At 34.8% G+C, this 14,877-nt stretch overlaps 1 protein-coding gene across 4 annotated transcripts in view; it reads left to right on the top strand.

Annotated features, from left to right (window-relative positions):
* The window catches only part of LOC138705106 (blood vessel epicardial substance-like), a 902,265-nt gene that overhangs the window by 851,014 nt on the left and 36,374 nt on the right, over nt 1-14,877 (top strand). For all 4 annotated transcript variants that reach the window (XM_069833734.1, XM_069833733.1, XM_069833732.1 and 1 more), the window contains exon 6: nt 12,514-12,652. In XM_069833734.1, coding sequence (XP_069689835.1) covers nt 12,514-12,652 — 139 coding nt within the window. The remainder of the gene's footprint in view (nt 1-12,513; nt 12,653-14,877) is intronic.

Below are 14,877 nucleotides of genomic sequence, written 5' to 3'. Positions count from 1 at the left end.
AAAGAAACCAGTTTTAAAGAGTGTAACATATTAATTTGTGTCGTCCGGAATTCAGGCTAAGAAACATTATTTTTATGACTTAGGCCTATTTCAAAGCTAAAATAGGCCCTAACTACACTCAGGGACAAAAAAAAACCGGACACTTCTATATTTGCTTGTATTTTGTTGCCAATTATTTCAAAATGAAACAAAACCCATTTAAACAAAATAATGTTTCATTTAGCACCTTATACGACAACATTTGAAAAAAAAAATCTCTGATGAGAAAATTTACAAAAAATTACAAAGGGCGTATAACTATGGCATCGTTTGGTCTAACTGTTTTTTTTTTTTCATTTTATGGTGCCTTAAACATTAAAAACTCTTTTTAGTAACGGGTATTACCCCCTCTGGCTTGAATAACTGCATCCATACGTCTTGGCATGCTCTCAATTTGGTTAGCAATGTCTTCTTGAGGAATAAGTTCCCATTCTTCGCCAAGTGCTCGCCTCAACTCTTGTAACGATTCTGGTCTCGGTAGTCTATTCTTAACACGCCGTCCCAGCATGTCCCACAAATGTTCAATTGGGTTCATGTCTGGACTCCTTGCTGGCCATGGAAGAACATGGATTCCCACTTCTTGAAGATAATCTCCGACCGCATGGGCAATATGCGGCCGTGCATTATCATGCATTAAAACAAAATTATCGCCTACAAATTGGTCAAATGGCACAACATGATCAGCCAAACATTCATTTATATACCTATCAGCTGTTAGTCTTCCATTTTCAACAAAAACCAACTCTGTACGAGCATCCGTACACACTCCTGCCAAAACCATCACTCCACCACCTCCATACGGCACATTTTCGGAAATGCAACACTGTGAAAATCGTTCTCCCCTCCTTCTCCATACTCTTTCACGTCCATAAGGTGAGCACAGATTGAAACGGGACTCATCGGTGAACAGAACACAGCTCCACTGTCCATTTCTCCAATCCCTGTGATCATTTGCAAAACGCAGTCTTTCAACTCGATGCATCCTGAGGAGTCTGGGACCAGTTGCAGGTCTACTTGATATCAGTCCACTTGCTTTCAACCTCCTTCTAACTGTTTTGGCCGAAATTGGGCGTCCATGCATGTTAAAAAATAGCTGTGCTACACTAGTAGCTGGCAAGTTGCGCTCCCTAAGAACTCTCAACACCATATACCTGTCTTCATTTGGATTTGTAGCTCTTGGACGACCCGAACCTGGTCTTCTGGTATATTCTAGGGTCTCTCTATACTGTTTTATGGCATCATGGATTGTGCTTCTAGCCATATTCATAACATTTGCAATGTAACGTACACTGCGTCCATCATCGTAAATGGCTACAGCTCGAGCCACATCTTCAGGTCGCATCTTGTTTTAAGACAAATGTTACAACCCCACTTAAACTCAGAAAATGTAAAAATAAAGAAATAACGAATGATAACGATAATGAAGCACAAAATGGTTGAGACAAAATTGTTATAGCTGAGACTCCGAAAGCAAAATTGGAATATTTGGTTGTAATGGCTTGTTTATAAAACAAAAAACAATCAACAATGTATACACGTCTCCATAACAACAGATGGCTACCATAATATTGTATGAGAAGATAATATTTTGCAAAATACCAGCAAATATTAAAGTGTTCGGTTTTTTTTTTGTCCCTGAGTGTATTTAATTCTTTCGTTCACTAAGAAGTTACTCTTTTCCATTTTACATTTTCAAATTTTGCAGCAATTAATGAGGTTAGGCGTTGCAGATTAAGAAACTTAAGAGCTGAATTCTTAAAGTGTGGTTATTATAACTACAAAAAAGTTCTTAACAGTTTTTATTTTACTGTTTCTTCATATATTAGCTCATGCGATAAGTATAACATTGTAAACTAATTTCATAATAATGGTCCATGGGCGTGAATTTGAACTGCCACTGGGGGAGACCCTGGTGTACCAGCATCATGCGGAAGTACTGCGTGAAGTCTGCAGCCAGGTAGTGCCACTCGAAACTTCTGTCCAGCAGCCAGAAAAAATATTGTGTATATTATGTAGTTGCCTGGCTTTTTATCGACTTTTGAAAATTAGTTTGTGTCTTATAAATGCACTACCAAAAAATTTGAAAAATGATTACAGTGTAACCCAAACTGTTCTTGACGTTCGCCATAAATCATTCTTGCTTATTATTATACAGCACATCTGCTGCAAACCAATGTGGCTTTATATCTTATAAAGTGAAGAACGAAATTAATTAGTGGTATCTTTACATTTGAAGTAGATTGTTGTTTATTGTAATTCATATTTTTTTTCAAACATATGACTGAGAGAAATTTAGTCATATAAATACAAATTGTTCACAATTGCTTAAAGCAAGTCATTTTTTAAATATTGAATACAATTTGTTGTGGATTTTTTTAATGTTAGGTGTTTTGACTACACATCTTTTGCATATTTCATTAGTGACTACAAAGAATGGTCTCCTCCATAGTTTAAATACTACGATTCCTCTCATGAACTGGCATTGAAGCTAATGGTTATACCATATGATTCTGCCTACAGACATTTCTAATCATAGCAAATAGGTTAAAATAGAACTCGCATTAATATCAATTCTCCTCTCGCACTTGGCAACTGTTGAAGGTTTCGTAAAGAACTGTAGCATTAAACAAAGTTTTAACCTTCACAAGAAGTCATTTTATTTAAATGTCTTGCAGTAAGAACTGTAAGTTATTTATGACTTTTTTTTTTGCGACATTGGATCAGAAAGTAATAATCCAAACGCCGTTACTAATTACTTTGAAAAAACATCATTTTTAATATCGGTACTAGTATTTCAAGAATATAAGTAAAATTAAGATAATGGACCCATTACTTTATACATCCCAAGTTCTTTAGAGATTTTAGATTTCATGGATTTAAAAAGGCATATGACTTGGTTAAGAGAGAAGTTTTATATGATATTCTTATTGAATTCGGTATTCCCAAGAAACTAGTTCGATTAATTAAAATGTGTCTCAGTGAAACGTACAGCACAGTCCGTATAGGTCAATTTCTGTCAGATGCATTTCCAATTCACTGTGGGCTAAAGCAAGGAAATGCATTATTACCTTTACTTTTTAACTTTGCTCTAGAGCATGCCATTAGGAAAGTCCAGGATAACAGAGAGGGTTTGGAATTGAACGGGTTACATCAACTGCTTGTCTATGCAGATGACGTGAATATGTTAGGAGAAAATCCACAAACGATTAGGGAAAATACGGGAATTTTACTTGAAGCAAGTAAAGAGATAGGTTTGGAAGTAAATCCCGAAAAGACAAAGTATATGATTATGTCTCGTGACGCGAATATTGTACGAAATGGAAATATAAAAATTGGAAATTTATCCTTTGAAGAGGTGGAAAAATTCAAATACCTTGGAGCAACGGTAACAAATATAAATCATACTCAGGAGGAAATTAAACACAGAATAAATATGGGAAATGTCTGTTATTATTAGATTGAGAAGCTTCTATCATCCAGTCTACTGTCAAAAAATCTGAAAGTTAGAATTTATAAAATAGTTATATTACCGGTTGTTCTTTATGATTGTGAAACTTAGAGTCTCACTTTAAGAGAGGAACATAGGTTAAGGGTGTTTGAGAATAAGGTACTTAGCAAAATATCTGGGGCTAAGAGGGATGAAGTTACAGGAGAATGGAGAAAGTTACACAACACAGAACTGCACCCATTGTATTCTTCACCTGACATAATTAGGAACATTAAATCCAGACATTTGAGATGGGCAGGGCATATAGCACATATGGACGAGTCCAGAAATGCAAATAGAGTGTTAGTTGGGAGGCCAGAGGAAAAAAAGACCTTTAGGGAGGCCGAGACGTAGATGGGAAGATAATATTAAAATCGACTTGAGGGCGGTGGGATGTGATGATAGAGACTGGCTTAATCTTGCTCAGGATAGTACCAATGGCGGGCTTATGTGAGGGTGGCAATGAACCTCTGGGTTCCTTAAAAGCTAGTAAGTAAGTAAGTATTTCTGGTACATATATCTGTTGACAGGTTGCATGAATTTTGATGTGAATTTATCTCATATTGAAACTAAATCTAGATTTGTAAAACTCTGATTTCTGTGATTAGAGTCTTGATCAAAATTTTGTACAACAAAATCTTTTCTTATTTATCTAATGGTAGGAAGGATACTTGACTTTCGTCATTGACCCAAACGTCCCCGTCTGTGGACGACACACTGAAGCTGTAATTCTTTTAGCTGCCTGTAAGCATTGCTCTCGTTACCAGTATATCATGAGAGCAAACCGCATAGCACTATATGATGATGATGATGATGATGATGATGATGATGACGACGACGACGACGACGACGACGACGACGACGAATGAATCAAATGTGGAATGCCAGTAGGGAAAACGGGAATATCCCGTGAAAACCTATCACCAAGCACCATCTTTGTCCACTATAAATTCCAGTTGGATCTACTAATATTCGAACCCAAGTCACTGGCATGGAAAGCTTACTCTCTAGCAGTTCAACTAATGGTGTGCCAGAATGGAGTCGGGTATAATCATTTTTTAAATAATTTACAGTTATTATGATGATGATGATGATGATTATTATTATTATTATTATTATTATTATTATTATTATTATTGCTATCGTCATCATCATCATCATAATCATCGAATCAGCAAATTCAACAGAATAATATTATACAGTACGGTATATAGGGAAAGTGTTGTGGTAAGTTTCCTTAAGATACTCTTGTTTCCCTCCTCCATCAACCCAAAATTTCTTCATTATGCATCATTTTTCATCTCCTACATTACACACAAAAAGATGGGCAAAATTTGTACTATTTACAGTCAGAGTATCATAAGCAATGGCAGATGTATTGAATCCTCACCAGAGGAAAACTTGTGGCTCTAGTTATTCAAGAATATAAGTAAAATTAAGATAATGGACCCTATGCTCTTTAGAGATTTTAATTGTTTTTCGAGAAAGGAAAATAAGTCTGAAACATTATTAAAAATATGCTGAATTTTTTTTTTTAAATACTATTATAGTCACAATCATGCCATGGTATGAAAGAAAAATTTCACAACCTCGAGCGGGAATCGACCATGGCATGATTGTGACTATAATAGTATTTAAAAAAAAAGTTCATTAATATGTCACATCAACGGACGTACATACGTCACCAAACATCGTAAGATGAAGATTACATTTGTAAAAATATGCATACTGCATACAGAAACTGGATAAGATTTATACATAATTCTTCTTCTTCTTCTTCTTCCTCTTCCTCTTCTTCTTCTGCAACCACCACCACCACCAGCACCCCCACCACTGCCGCCACCACCATCACCACCACCACCACCACCACTGCCGCCGCAGTAAATACTAGTCCTCCTTATCTAGTTTTATTGTGGTGTGTTTTCGTTTTCAACATCATTATTCTCTTTCGTATATTGGCAGTGTTAGTTCAAGAGTAATTTTATTACACTCTCTTTATAATAAAATAAATAAAATAATAAATGAAAACTTGTCTAAGATAATATCTCTCACAAATTACCCTATGCTTTACTAGCTGACAATTGAACAAAAATATACCAGGGAAGGAAGAATATATTATTTGTTTGTTATTTTGAAACTTATTAAGCATTTAAAGCATTTAGGGCTAATATGAACATTATTTTATAAAATATATTCTTGTTTATGGGACTAACTTTCATGTTATCAAACTCTAAAAAAAATTAGGTAAACAGGTACCATACTGGTATAGGTTTGCATTTGCATGCATTTGAAGGGTTTTTTGGAAAAACAACCATAGTCCAAAAACATAACTCTTTGTAATAAAATAAATAAAACAATAAATGGAAACTTGTCTAAAATAATAACTATCTCTCACAAATTACCCTATGTTTTACTGGCTGACAATTGAACAAAAATATACCAGGGAAAGAAGAATATATTATTTGTTTGTTATTTTGAAACTTATTAAGCATTTAAAGCATTTAGGCCTAATATGAACATTATTTTATAAAAGATATTCTTGTTTATGGGACTAACTTTTATGTTATCAAACTCTAAAAAAATCTAAACAGGTACCATAATGGTATAAGTTTGTATTTGCATGCATTTGAAGGGTTTTTTTGGAAAAACAACCATAGTCCAGAAACATAAATTTTCAGGAGAAACGAAAAACTATCTGGCAACTATCTATGGGTGTTGTTGACATTTCAAGTAGGTATGAAATTATAATGCCATTTCTTAAGGTACCGGTACCGGTATTGTAGAAACTTGGGAAAATTGAAGTACATTTATAACTTAAATTGCCTAATAGAAATACATGTGTAAATGTAAGTACTGGTACTGGTAACTGTGGACAACGGTTGTTTTAAGAAAAAATACTCTGTTGTAGCTGAAGTGTGCCCTCCTTTAACCTTCTTTTCCTTTATTATATCCTGTTTCTTCTTCTTTCATTGCTTACGTTTCTTCCATGAGGTTACTTCTTCACATAACTAATACAACAATTCATGTGCTAAAGTAGGATATTTTCTGTCGCATAAGATTACATAGTACATAAAAAGCAGTACCGCACTGCCAATCTACTATAGTTAAAAATTGTATGGATAAATGTTTCAAGATGATATGAATGGGATATTTGTAAATGCTACCATCGTCTTGGACAATGGCTGTTTTCACAAAAAAAAAAAAAAGCCTATGGACTATGGTTGTTTTATGAAAACCACTGAAAATTTTCACTCCTATACCATAGAACTATGGTATTTTTTTCCACTAACAACTAATTCAGTAGACTGGCGCTATAATACGCTCACCACATATTTAATATCTTAAAATAACATTTTTTTGACTATGGTTCTTTTTTAAAAGTTTTACTCACTTTAGATTAAATTTACCTAGTCTTAATCTCTAAGACTTTTAACAATGTACATACATTTAATGGCAAAAAGAATGGGCCGCCGAAAATTTCTGAATTCCAGATACATAACATTGCACACGCTCGTCTCATCAAAGCCATAGTCCACCAGGTAATACATAATTAAACTATTTAAATTTGCTGTATTTTGTTTAAGAGTCTAAAATATGTTATAAAATCGAATGGAGGGGTGATTCTAGATACATCAAGGCCTCTGAAGAGTAAAATAATAATAAAATTGATAAATACAAAATCAACCAAAGGGAATATGAACAGGAAAAGCACGTATTGTGCCGAAATAATATTAACAGTCTCAGTAAAGTCGTCACAGCATTGGTCTATTGAACGAGTTAATAGTAGCAGCTCAAGGTTCGAATCTCCCACAATCTTCTTTTTTTAATTACAAATTTGCCATCATATATTATGTCTCGCAAAGCTATACTTATGTGGTGACATCTGTTAGAATGCCTAAACTCTAATAAATAATAGACCTCCCTCTCTCTTCCAAGCAATACTCCTGTTTGTTAATAAAACGTTCTGTCTCGTCATTATGCTTAAAGATGGCAGAGAGACAACAACTCTGTCAACAAGTCATTGCCCTGGTTCGCGTAGGTTATTCTGCATCGATGGCAGCCAGAGAGATTGGAGTCCCATTGTCAATTGCTAAGCGGTGGGATAAATTTTTTTATCGAGAATGGTGAAGTTTGAATTGTCTCATTCCTGGTCAGCCGCGCATCACTACAAGAGAAGAGGATGCCATGTAATTGAGAGAAGTTGAGAAGCACCCCTTTAGAACTGCCTCTCAACTCAAGGTAGCGTCCTACTTTCCAGGTTCCCCATACACCATGAGGAGACATTTTAGAGAGAGTGGCATATGGTGTCGTCAAGCTGTGAGGAGAGAACATTTGACGATGGAGCCAGCCATGGACCATCTAGCGTATGCTACTCTCTGATAGGACTTCGATTGGAGAAATGTCATTTTCTCCAACGAAGTAATTGTCTCCAGTAGCAACGATGGTCCTGCCCTAGTTTATCATATGGATGGGCACCGATATGATAAACACTTCGTGAGATGACTTAACAGGTCAGGTCGTGTGAGCATCGCATGTTGGGGGTGGATGTCATTGGATGGGACAGGACTTCTGGAACGCATCCATGGTCGGTTTACGGCAGAAGTCTACGAACACATTTTGGCAAATATAATGATCCCTTCCACCCGAGAATGATATCCAGAAAGAACACTTTTCTTCCAGCAGGATAATCACCCGGTACACACCGCCAACTGAATTCAAAGATGTTTTACGAGGAGGCCTGATGTCGACCTGGTCGACTGGCCTCCAAAATCACCAGATATGAATTCGATTGAAAATTTGTGGGTTACAGTCAAACGGATCCTACGCTCTAATTGGGCAGAACAACCACCTGTTCGGACAGCCGACGAATTGTGGGACAGAGTTCTAGATGCATGGGAGGAGGTGGCCATGAATTTAGACCTGTTCTATAATCTTGTGGACTCCATGCTGCGCAGAATGAGGGCAGTTGTTGACGCAGGTGGTTTGTGGACGAGATACTAGTCCCTACCACAGGCCTTTTTTTTTTGTTAATATATTAACAAATTGTTTGCTTTTTCTTTATTTAATTATTTATTTATGTTTGTTATGTGTCCTGCTTTTTAGGATGTGAAACAAGCATTTTTGTTTATACAGGCCAAGTCTCCCCTGTTAATAGCCCACAGGTGATGGGCAATATTTTTAAAAGGTAGGCATAACGAAGTTTATGAACAAATGCCATTTCACATTTAAACTAATAAATTAATTAAAAACTGAAATAAAAAAAATAATTTTACCATACCAGGAGGCAAACTCACAACCTCTGGTACTAGGATGTTTTTTCAAGCTCCATATAACTGCCAACTTTCAAACTCTTGCGCTGTATAATACCTGTGTAGCACATTGTACCCACAATGAAGTCATCCCCGTTGGTCTAATAGTTACTGTGCTTGCCATTGTTTCTGAAGTTCGCAAGTTCAAATACAGTTGATACCGTTTTTAAGAGATTAACACGAAGTAAAGCCAGAGGTCAGTGTAGAAGATTGTCCCAATCAACATTTCCAGCCACCTGTTTGTTATTTTGCAGATTTCTATCTCTGTAGTTCAACATTTTGGTAGACACTGCAAATGCGACCTTACACAAAGGGTAAAGCAGAAAGGAAAAATAGCCTTAAAGGTTGTAACATTTACAATATTGTAAATGATTTTGATTTAGATTAATTTACTCACAATGAGAAGAGTGTAAAGAAATGTCTAGTTCCCTTGCACAGCTTGCAATACATTTAACTATTAATTAGTAATAGGCCTCCTAATATTTTTAAAAGTAACTGCACGAATCAGGTAATCATATACACCATTCCTCTGGCATGACATGAATTTAATATGAAATTCTATAAACATAGGTTAATATAATACAAATAATTTTCTTTCTTCTCTTTTAATATTGTCATAAAATTGTACTTTTAGTTGAATATTTATCACTAATCAAATTTTTTAAATAGGTGCAAGGAAATGGGTTTGCGATGTATGATCATTCCTGATGTTAACTATTTTATAGGTATCGATTTCTTTCATTATCGGTTTGGAGAATATAAACTGTTACTCAGAACTCATATTTACATTGAAATACCTTTTCATAAGACTTATTTTCATTCGTTGATGGACACAAAAACATAAGTGAATTTTCTTGGATACTCTTGTTATAATAAGGAATTGCCCTTATGCAATTTATACAGTTTCCATGTTTGTATGAAGAACTGGTAAGACAAATTTTTTTCATTGTGCTTTTTTCATACTTATTTGGACATATGGCATGTCTTATTTTATTACTTTATCATGTTAGCTATACTATAATTGTGTGTATAATTATTACCTCTGAAGAAAATATTCCCAAAATTAGATTTCTAAAATAGAGTTACAGTTTGTTTGAAGCTATCCTATCAATCTTCTTTTTAACTTAGTGGTTAATATAAATACTGTTGCATTTAATGGACATTGTATTGTTATTGAAATATATATTTACTCATGTAATTTCTTTTCAATTTTATTTATACCTAAAATGTAATGAAAATGTTATTCGTATACTTAATACGAGTACTTTGAATCTTTAATTTTAAGAGAGAAAAGTACAGTTCTTCTTTAACATTACATTATACTATACAAAAAAAATCTACATTACTACCAGTATCGCGTGTAAGATATTATCTGTCATATAATTATAATAATTCCGTAAACTGCTAATATGACTTTAAACTCTGCTTGCTACTTTGAATTTTGAAAGGACGAGACTTTAAGAAACAGTTCATAAAGAAATACATATATTTTTTAAAAAGAAAATTGTCACTGAAAACTTCTGCTGTTACTGTCGATATTGGTATTCTTGATTGTTCTATGCATGTTCTGAAGATCCGAAATAAGTCTTTTTCCTACAGTAAATGTATTTTCTACTTATACAACCCCGTAATGAGCATGAAAAGCTCCATCTAAACCAAGCACTTTGAACCCTTTGCTTTATGAGCATGGTCTCATTTCCTACCATACTATTCTCATTTAAGATTGGTAATCTAGAGAGAGCGAAGTATGTCATTAATGACAGTTATATTTGTAGGTTAAACGAGTAATTTCTCTACCAGATAGTTTCCATAAAATGAAGCTGAAATGTTGATCTTCAAGTGGTTAATTATATTACATTTCTTTGTATCTTGGAATTTGTTTCTTCTTTAGATCCATAAAATGTATGTAGGCCTACTCTACTTATTTTGATCCCCTTATCGTGCTAAGTACACTTTCATCAACTAAACGAAAGCATATCCAATACAGTTTTGTGACACTACTTCTTAATTACCGGTAATCAAAACAGTTAGTTTTTAAGTAGCTGAGCAGCTAAAACATATCTTTCCATGTCCACACCTGTGGAGTAACGGTCAGCGCATCTGGCTGCGAAACCAGGTGGTCCGGGTTCGATTCCCGGTCGGGGCAAGTTACCTGGTTGAGGTTTTTTCCGGGGTTTTCCCTCAACCCAATAGGAGCAAATGCTGGGTAACTTTCGGTGCTGGACCCCGGACTCATTTCACCGGCATTATCACCTTCATATCATTCAGACGCTAAATAACCTAAATGTTGATACAGCATCGTAAAATAACCCAATAAAATTAAAAAAAAATATATCTTTCCATGTGGAAGGCCTGGCTTAAAATTCTGGCGAGTCAAAGTGGAATATGTGGCTCATAAAGACAATGCTAGGGAATGTCGGATAACGTACTCCTGTTGCTTCTGTCATAATTTAAATAGTTACCGATCATTTTCACCACCTAATGAAGAATGTTCAGTCTTGCCAGTCACCACATTATCTTGTACATATTGTTATTTTGTCAGCTGTCCGAAGACAGGTTGGAACCTCATAAGTGGCATCAATAAGGCATCACTCATGAGGCAAATAAGTCAGGAGATAATGGAGTAGGTTGGCAAATGCTTTTCCCTCTTCATGCTGCAGACTTGCGATGTATACAAACAATTGTTCTTCCTCTGACACTACTATCGTCAAGTGAGATATACTACCTGATAATAGATGTACATCTTTTCACACGGAAAATGGTCACTTCCTGTAGTGTAAATTTGTCTGTCGTTCGGGTTAATGCAAGATTCAGTGGGAAAATATTAAGGATCGAGGTCCGAGGATGAAGTCAAGTCATAGCAGTGACGTATCTGTATGTTACGAAACGACATATTCCTTACGAAGTCTTTATAGATTAGTGACAGAGCTCTTTCTTCTCGTTACAAATACGAGGCTTCGAATTTCTCTATCTAAAACACATTCATGTAAACGCACCACACACATGATTCGCGAGTTATTTTGAGGTGAAACTTGGTTCTCTGAACAGCAACCAATTTCCATGTCAAAGAGTATACATATCAGCCAGAATCTCAATCAGAGGTATTGTACATATTAGGGCTTCATACCTGACCAGTCACTTGAGCTGAGAAAAGGTTGAGATATCACATTTAAAAGGATATAGTGATAAATTTCCATTCTACTAGAACTACTAAAATTCCTATATTATTTCAAAAAGTGTTATAAAAATTCTTTAATCTCAGTGAATATATCTTGTCAATATTATGAGTCACGTTTCTGATTTAATTTGCTCTTAACCTTTTGTAGTAGTACAATAATTATTGCAGTCTACTGAGTGGATTGATTGAAATCTGTGTACCAGTATTTAGTACTTCGTTAATTTAGAGAGTAGTATGTTGAAAATAGTAGTATATTACTTCCATAGATTCATTCTGTTATGTTAAAGAATACAACAGAAAGAAAAGGAAGCTAAGACTTACATGAGTAAATATGTTAGTGGTTTGCAAATAATAATTGTGTTTTGTGCAAGTTTTTCTTTCATCTGTTTTTAAAGCTGTGTGTATTGTTGATTTAACTTGAGTTCTTATATTTTTCAAGTAAGTTAAGTTGTAAATGATTGTAGCAAACTGATTGAAAGTGTGAAATTCCGCATGTTCAGGTTAGCGAAACCATGGCTGCAAGCAACAATGGTCATCTGCCAAATAGTCTTGATGATGGGGAGGACAAACCCATGTTGATTGTTAAGAAGACAGGGGATGGTCCAGGAATTACAGCTTTAATTAACCGACAGCTTCAAGGTAAGTTATATTAAATTTTTTTTGTTTTATTAAATTATTGGAGTGAACTTGTGCGCATAAAAGCTTAATTGTACAGAATATTGGTATATATTTTCATTTAAATTTTAAGGAATGGCTTGAATTATAAGTGTAGGCTACCGGTAATGATAAAACCTGTTTAGTATACATAGATCTGTACCTAGGCTCCCATTTACTCTTTGCACATGCATACCTCATATTGTAAGTATATTAAAATAAAAATAAGTAACTTAAGCACAAAATATTTTGACACATTTAATGAGATCATTATTTTATGTATGTGTTAACCAGAAGTGATTTTATTAATGTTTCCAGTTCTAAATTTAAATCATTAATCACACAGAGTAGGTTTTAGTCTTATGTTGTTATTGTTTATCATATTAAGAGAAAGCTCCACACCTGTGGAGTAATGATTAGCGCGTCTGGCCGCGAAATCAGGTGGCCTGGTTCGATTCCCGGTTGGGGCAATTTACCTGGTTGAGGTTTTTTCCATGGTCTTCCCTCAACCCAATATGAGCAAATGCTGAGTAACTTTCGGTGCTGGACCCTGGACTCATTTCACCGGGATTATCACCTTCATCTTATTCAGATAATAATAACCTAAGATGTTGATAAAGTGTCGTAAAATAACCTACCGGTACTAAAAAAATATTAGCCTAAGAGAAAGTATTATGAAGCTAAGAAATCGATTATGAGAATTTTACGATACATTTATTGCAACATCATTCTATCCAAATAATTTTTTTTTTTTTTTTTTTTTTTTTTTTTTTGACGTGCGAGACAGATTGCTTATATTCAATTTTTACATGTCATGTCTTAATTTGTTATTGAAAATTGGTGATAAGATACCGATATGTAAAGTCTTTAGACGAAAATAGCACTAAATGACGATATACTCGATTTTTATAACATTAGTATTAAAAAGATAGGTCTAGTGTTTCCAGAAATGTACAGTTCAACATATAACTTGTTAAATACCACAGGTAGCTACATAAATCTCAAATTGGAGAGTTATTTAGACAAGTTTTAGAGGATAAAATATATACATAAATGACTTGGCACAACTTATTGTGAATTTAGCTATTGAGTAATAGCTCTAGAGTGGCATAAAACTCACGTTTAGTATTGTATAAAGCCTAAAGCACGCTTTTGTATGCACCATCTATAAAAGCAACAGAGGCACTCCTATAACGTCAGTAATTTCATAGGAGTCTCTCCCACCAATCTCCCCAGTTCTACATCATTCATTCTAGACATTCTTTTAAAAAATAACTATTATGAGAAGTTGTGTAAGAGAACGTACTGATGTAATGAAAAAGTATGTGTGATTTACATTGCGCTATTTATTCGCGTTTTATATGTTTTATGAAACTCATAATTTGCTGAGCAATCTCATAATTTTGTAATGCCGAATATTTCAGTGTGCATAGTCTACGTTACTGAAAACTATATTTTATTGACCGTACTAAACATGGTTATAGACTAGAAAGAGGTTATAATGATTGTGTTGATGATAATAATTTAGAAATCTTCTCACCATTCGTGAGATGCCACAAGGGACAAAGAGTACTCAACCATATAAATGTTTACAAGTTCATTGAACCATTGATTTTATTTTGACAATGAAACTCCTACAAGTACATAGCTGCAAATACATTTTGAGATTAGTGGAAATATACTGTACCTAGTTTTAAAGAGGTAAGTGTTACAAAAAGGTAAAGAATGCTAATGAACTTAGTTTCATTTCGAATATAGGTGAAGCTTCAGGAGGGCAATTGATCCTGTCAATGCAGCTAAGGTTACAGTCGGAATAATAATAATAGGTATTCCAAGCCACTTAGATACATCCTTCATGAATAGAGTAGCGGTACCTCCAACCAGAAGTCCTTCAAGCTCTTTTAGCTGGTACTTTAGGAGGTAATAGGGAATGGTAGGATTGTAGATATTCTTTTTTTCCTTATCCACTTCTGCTGGCTGTTCCTCATTCGTTTCGAAACACACACTGGGATCAATTATGAATCCAGATCTTGTAGATTCCTTGAAAGCTATTATATCTATGCTCCATGTACTGCCAGTGACGGAGAGACCATGTACTTCTTCAAAGGTGTTGTAATCGGCATCTTTAAGGGCAGTGGCTATAATTGATCGTACTTGGTGGTATCTAGCATTTCGCAGAGTTTCGCCATGCAGACAGGATCCCAGGACGT

Source organism: Periplaneta americana, chromosome 8 (genome assembly GCF_040183065.1).
Source record: "Periplaneta americana isolate PAMFEO1 chromosome 8, P.americana_PAMFEO1_priV1, whole genome shotgun sequence".
NCBI classification, from domain to species: Eukaryota; Metazoa; Arthropoda; class Insecta; order Blattodea; family Blattidae; genus Periplaneta; species Periplaneta americana.
The sequence above is the reverse complement of the archived record's forward strand: the minus strand, read 5'-3'. Positions and strand labels throughout refer to the sequence as shown.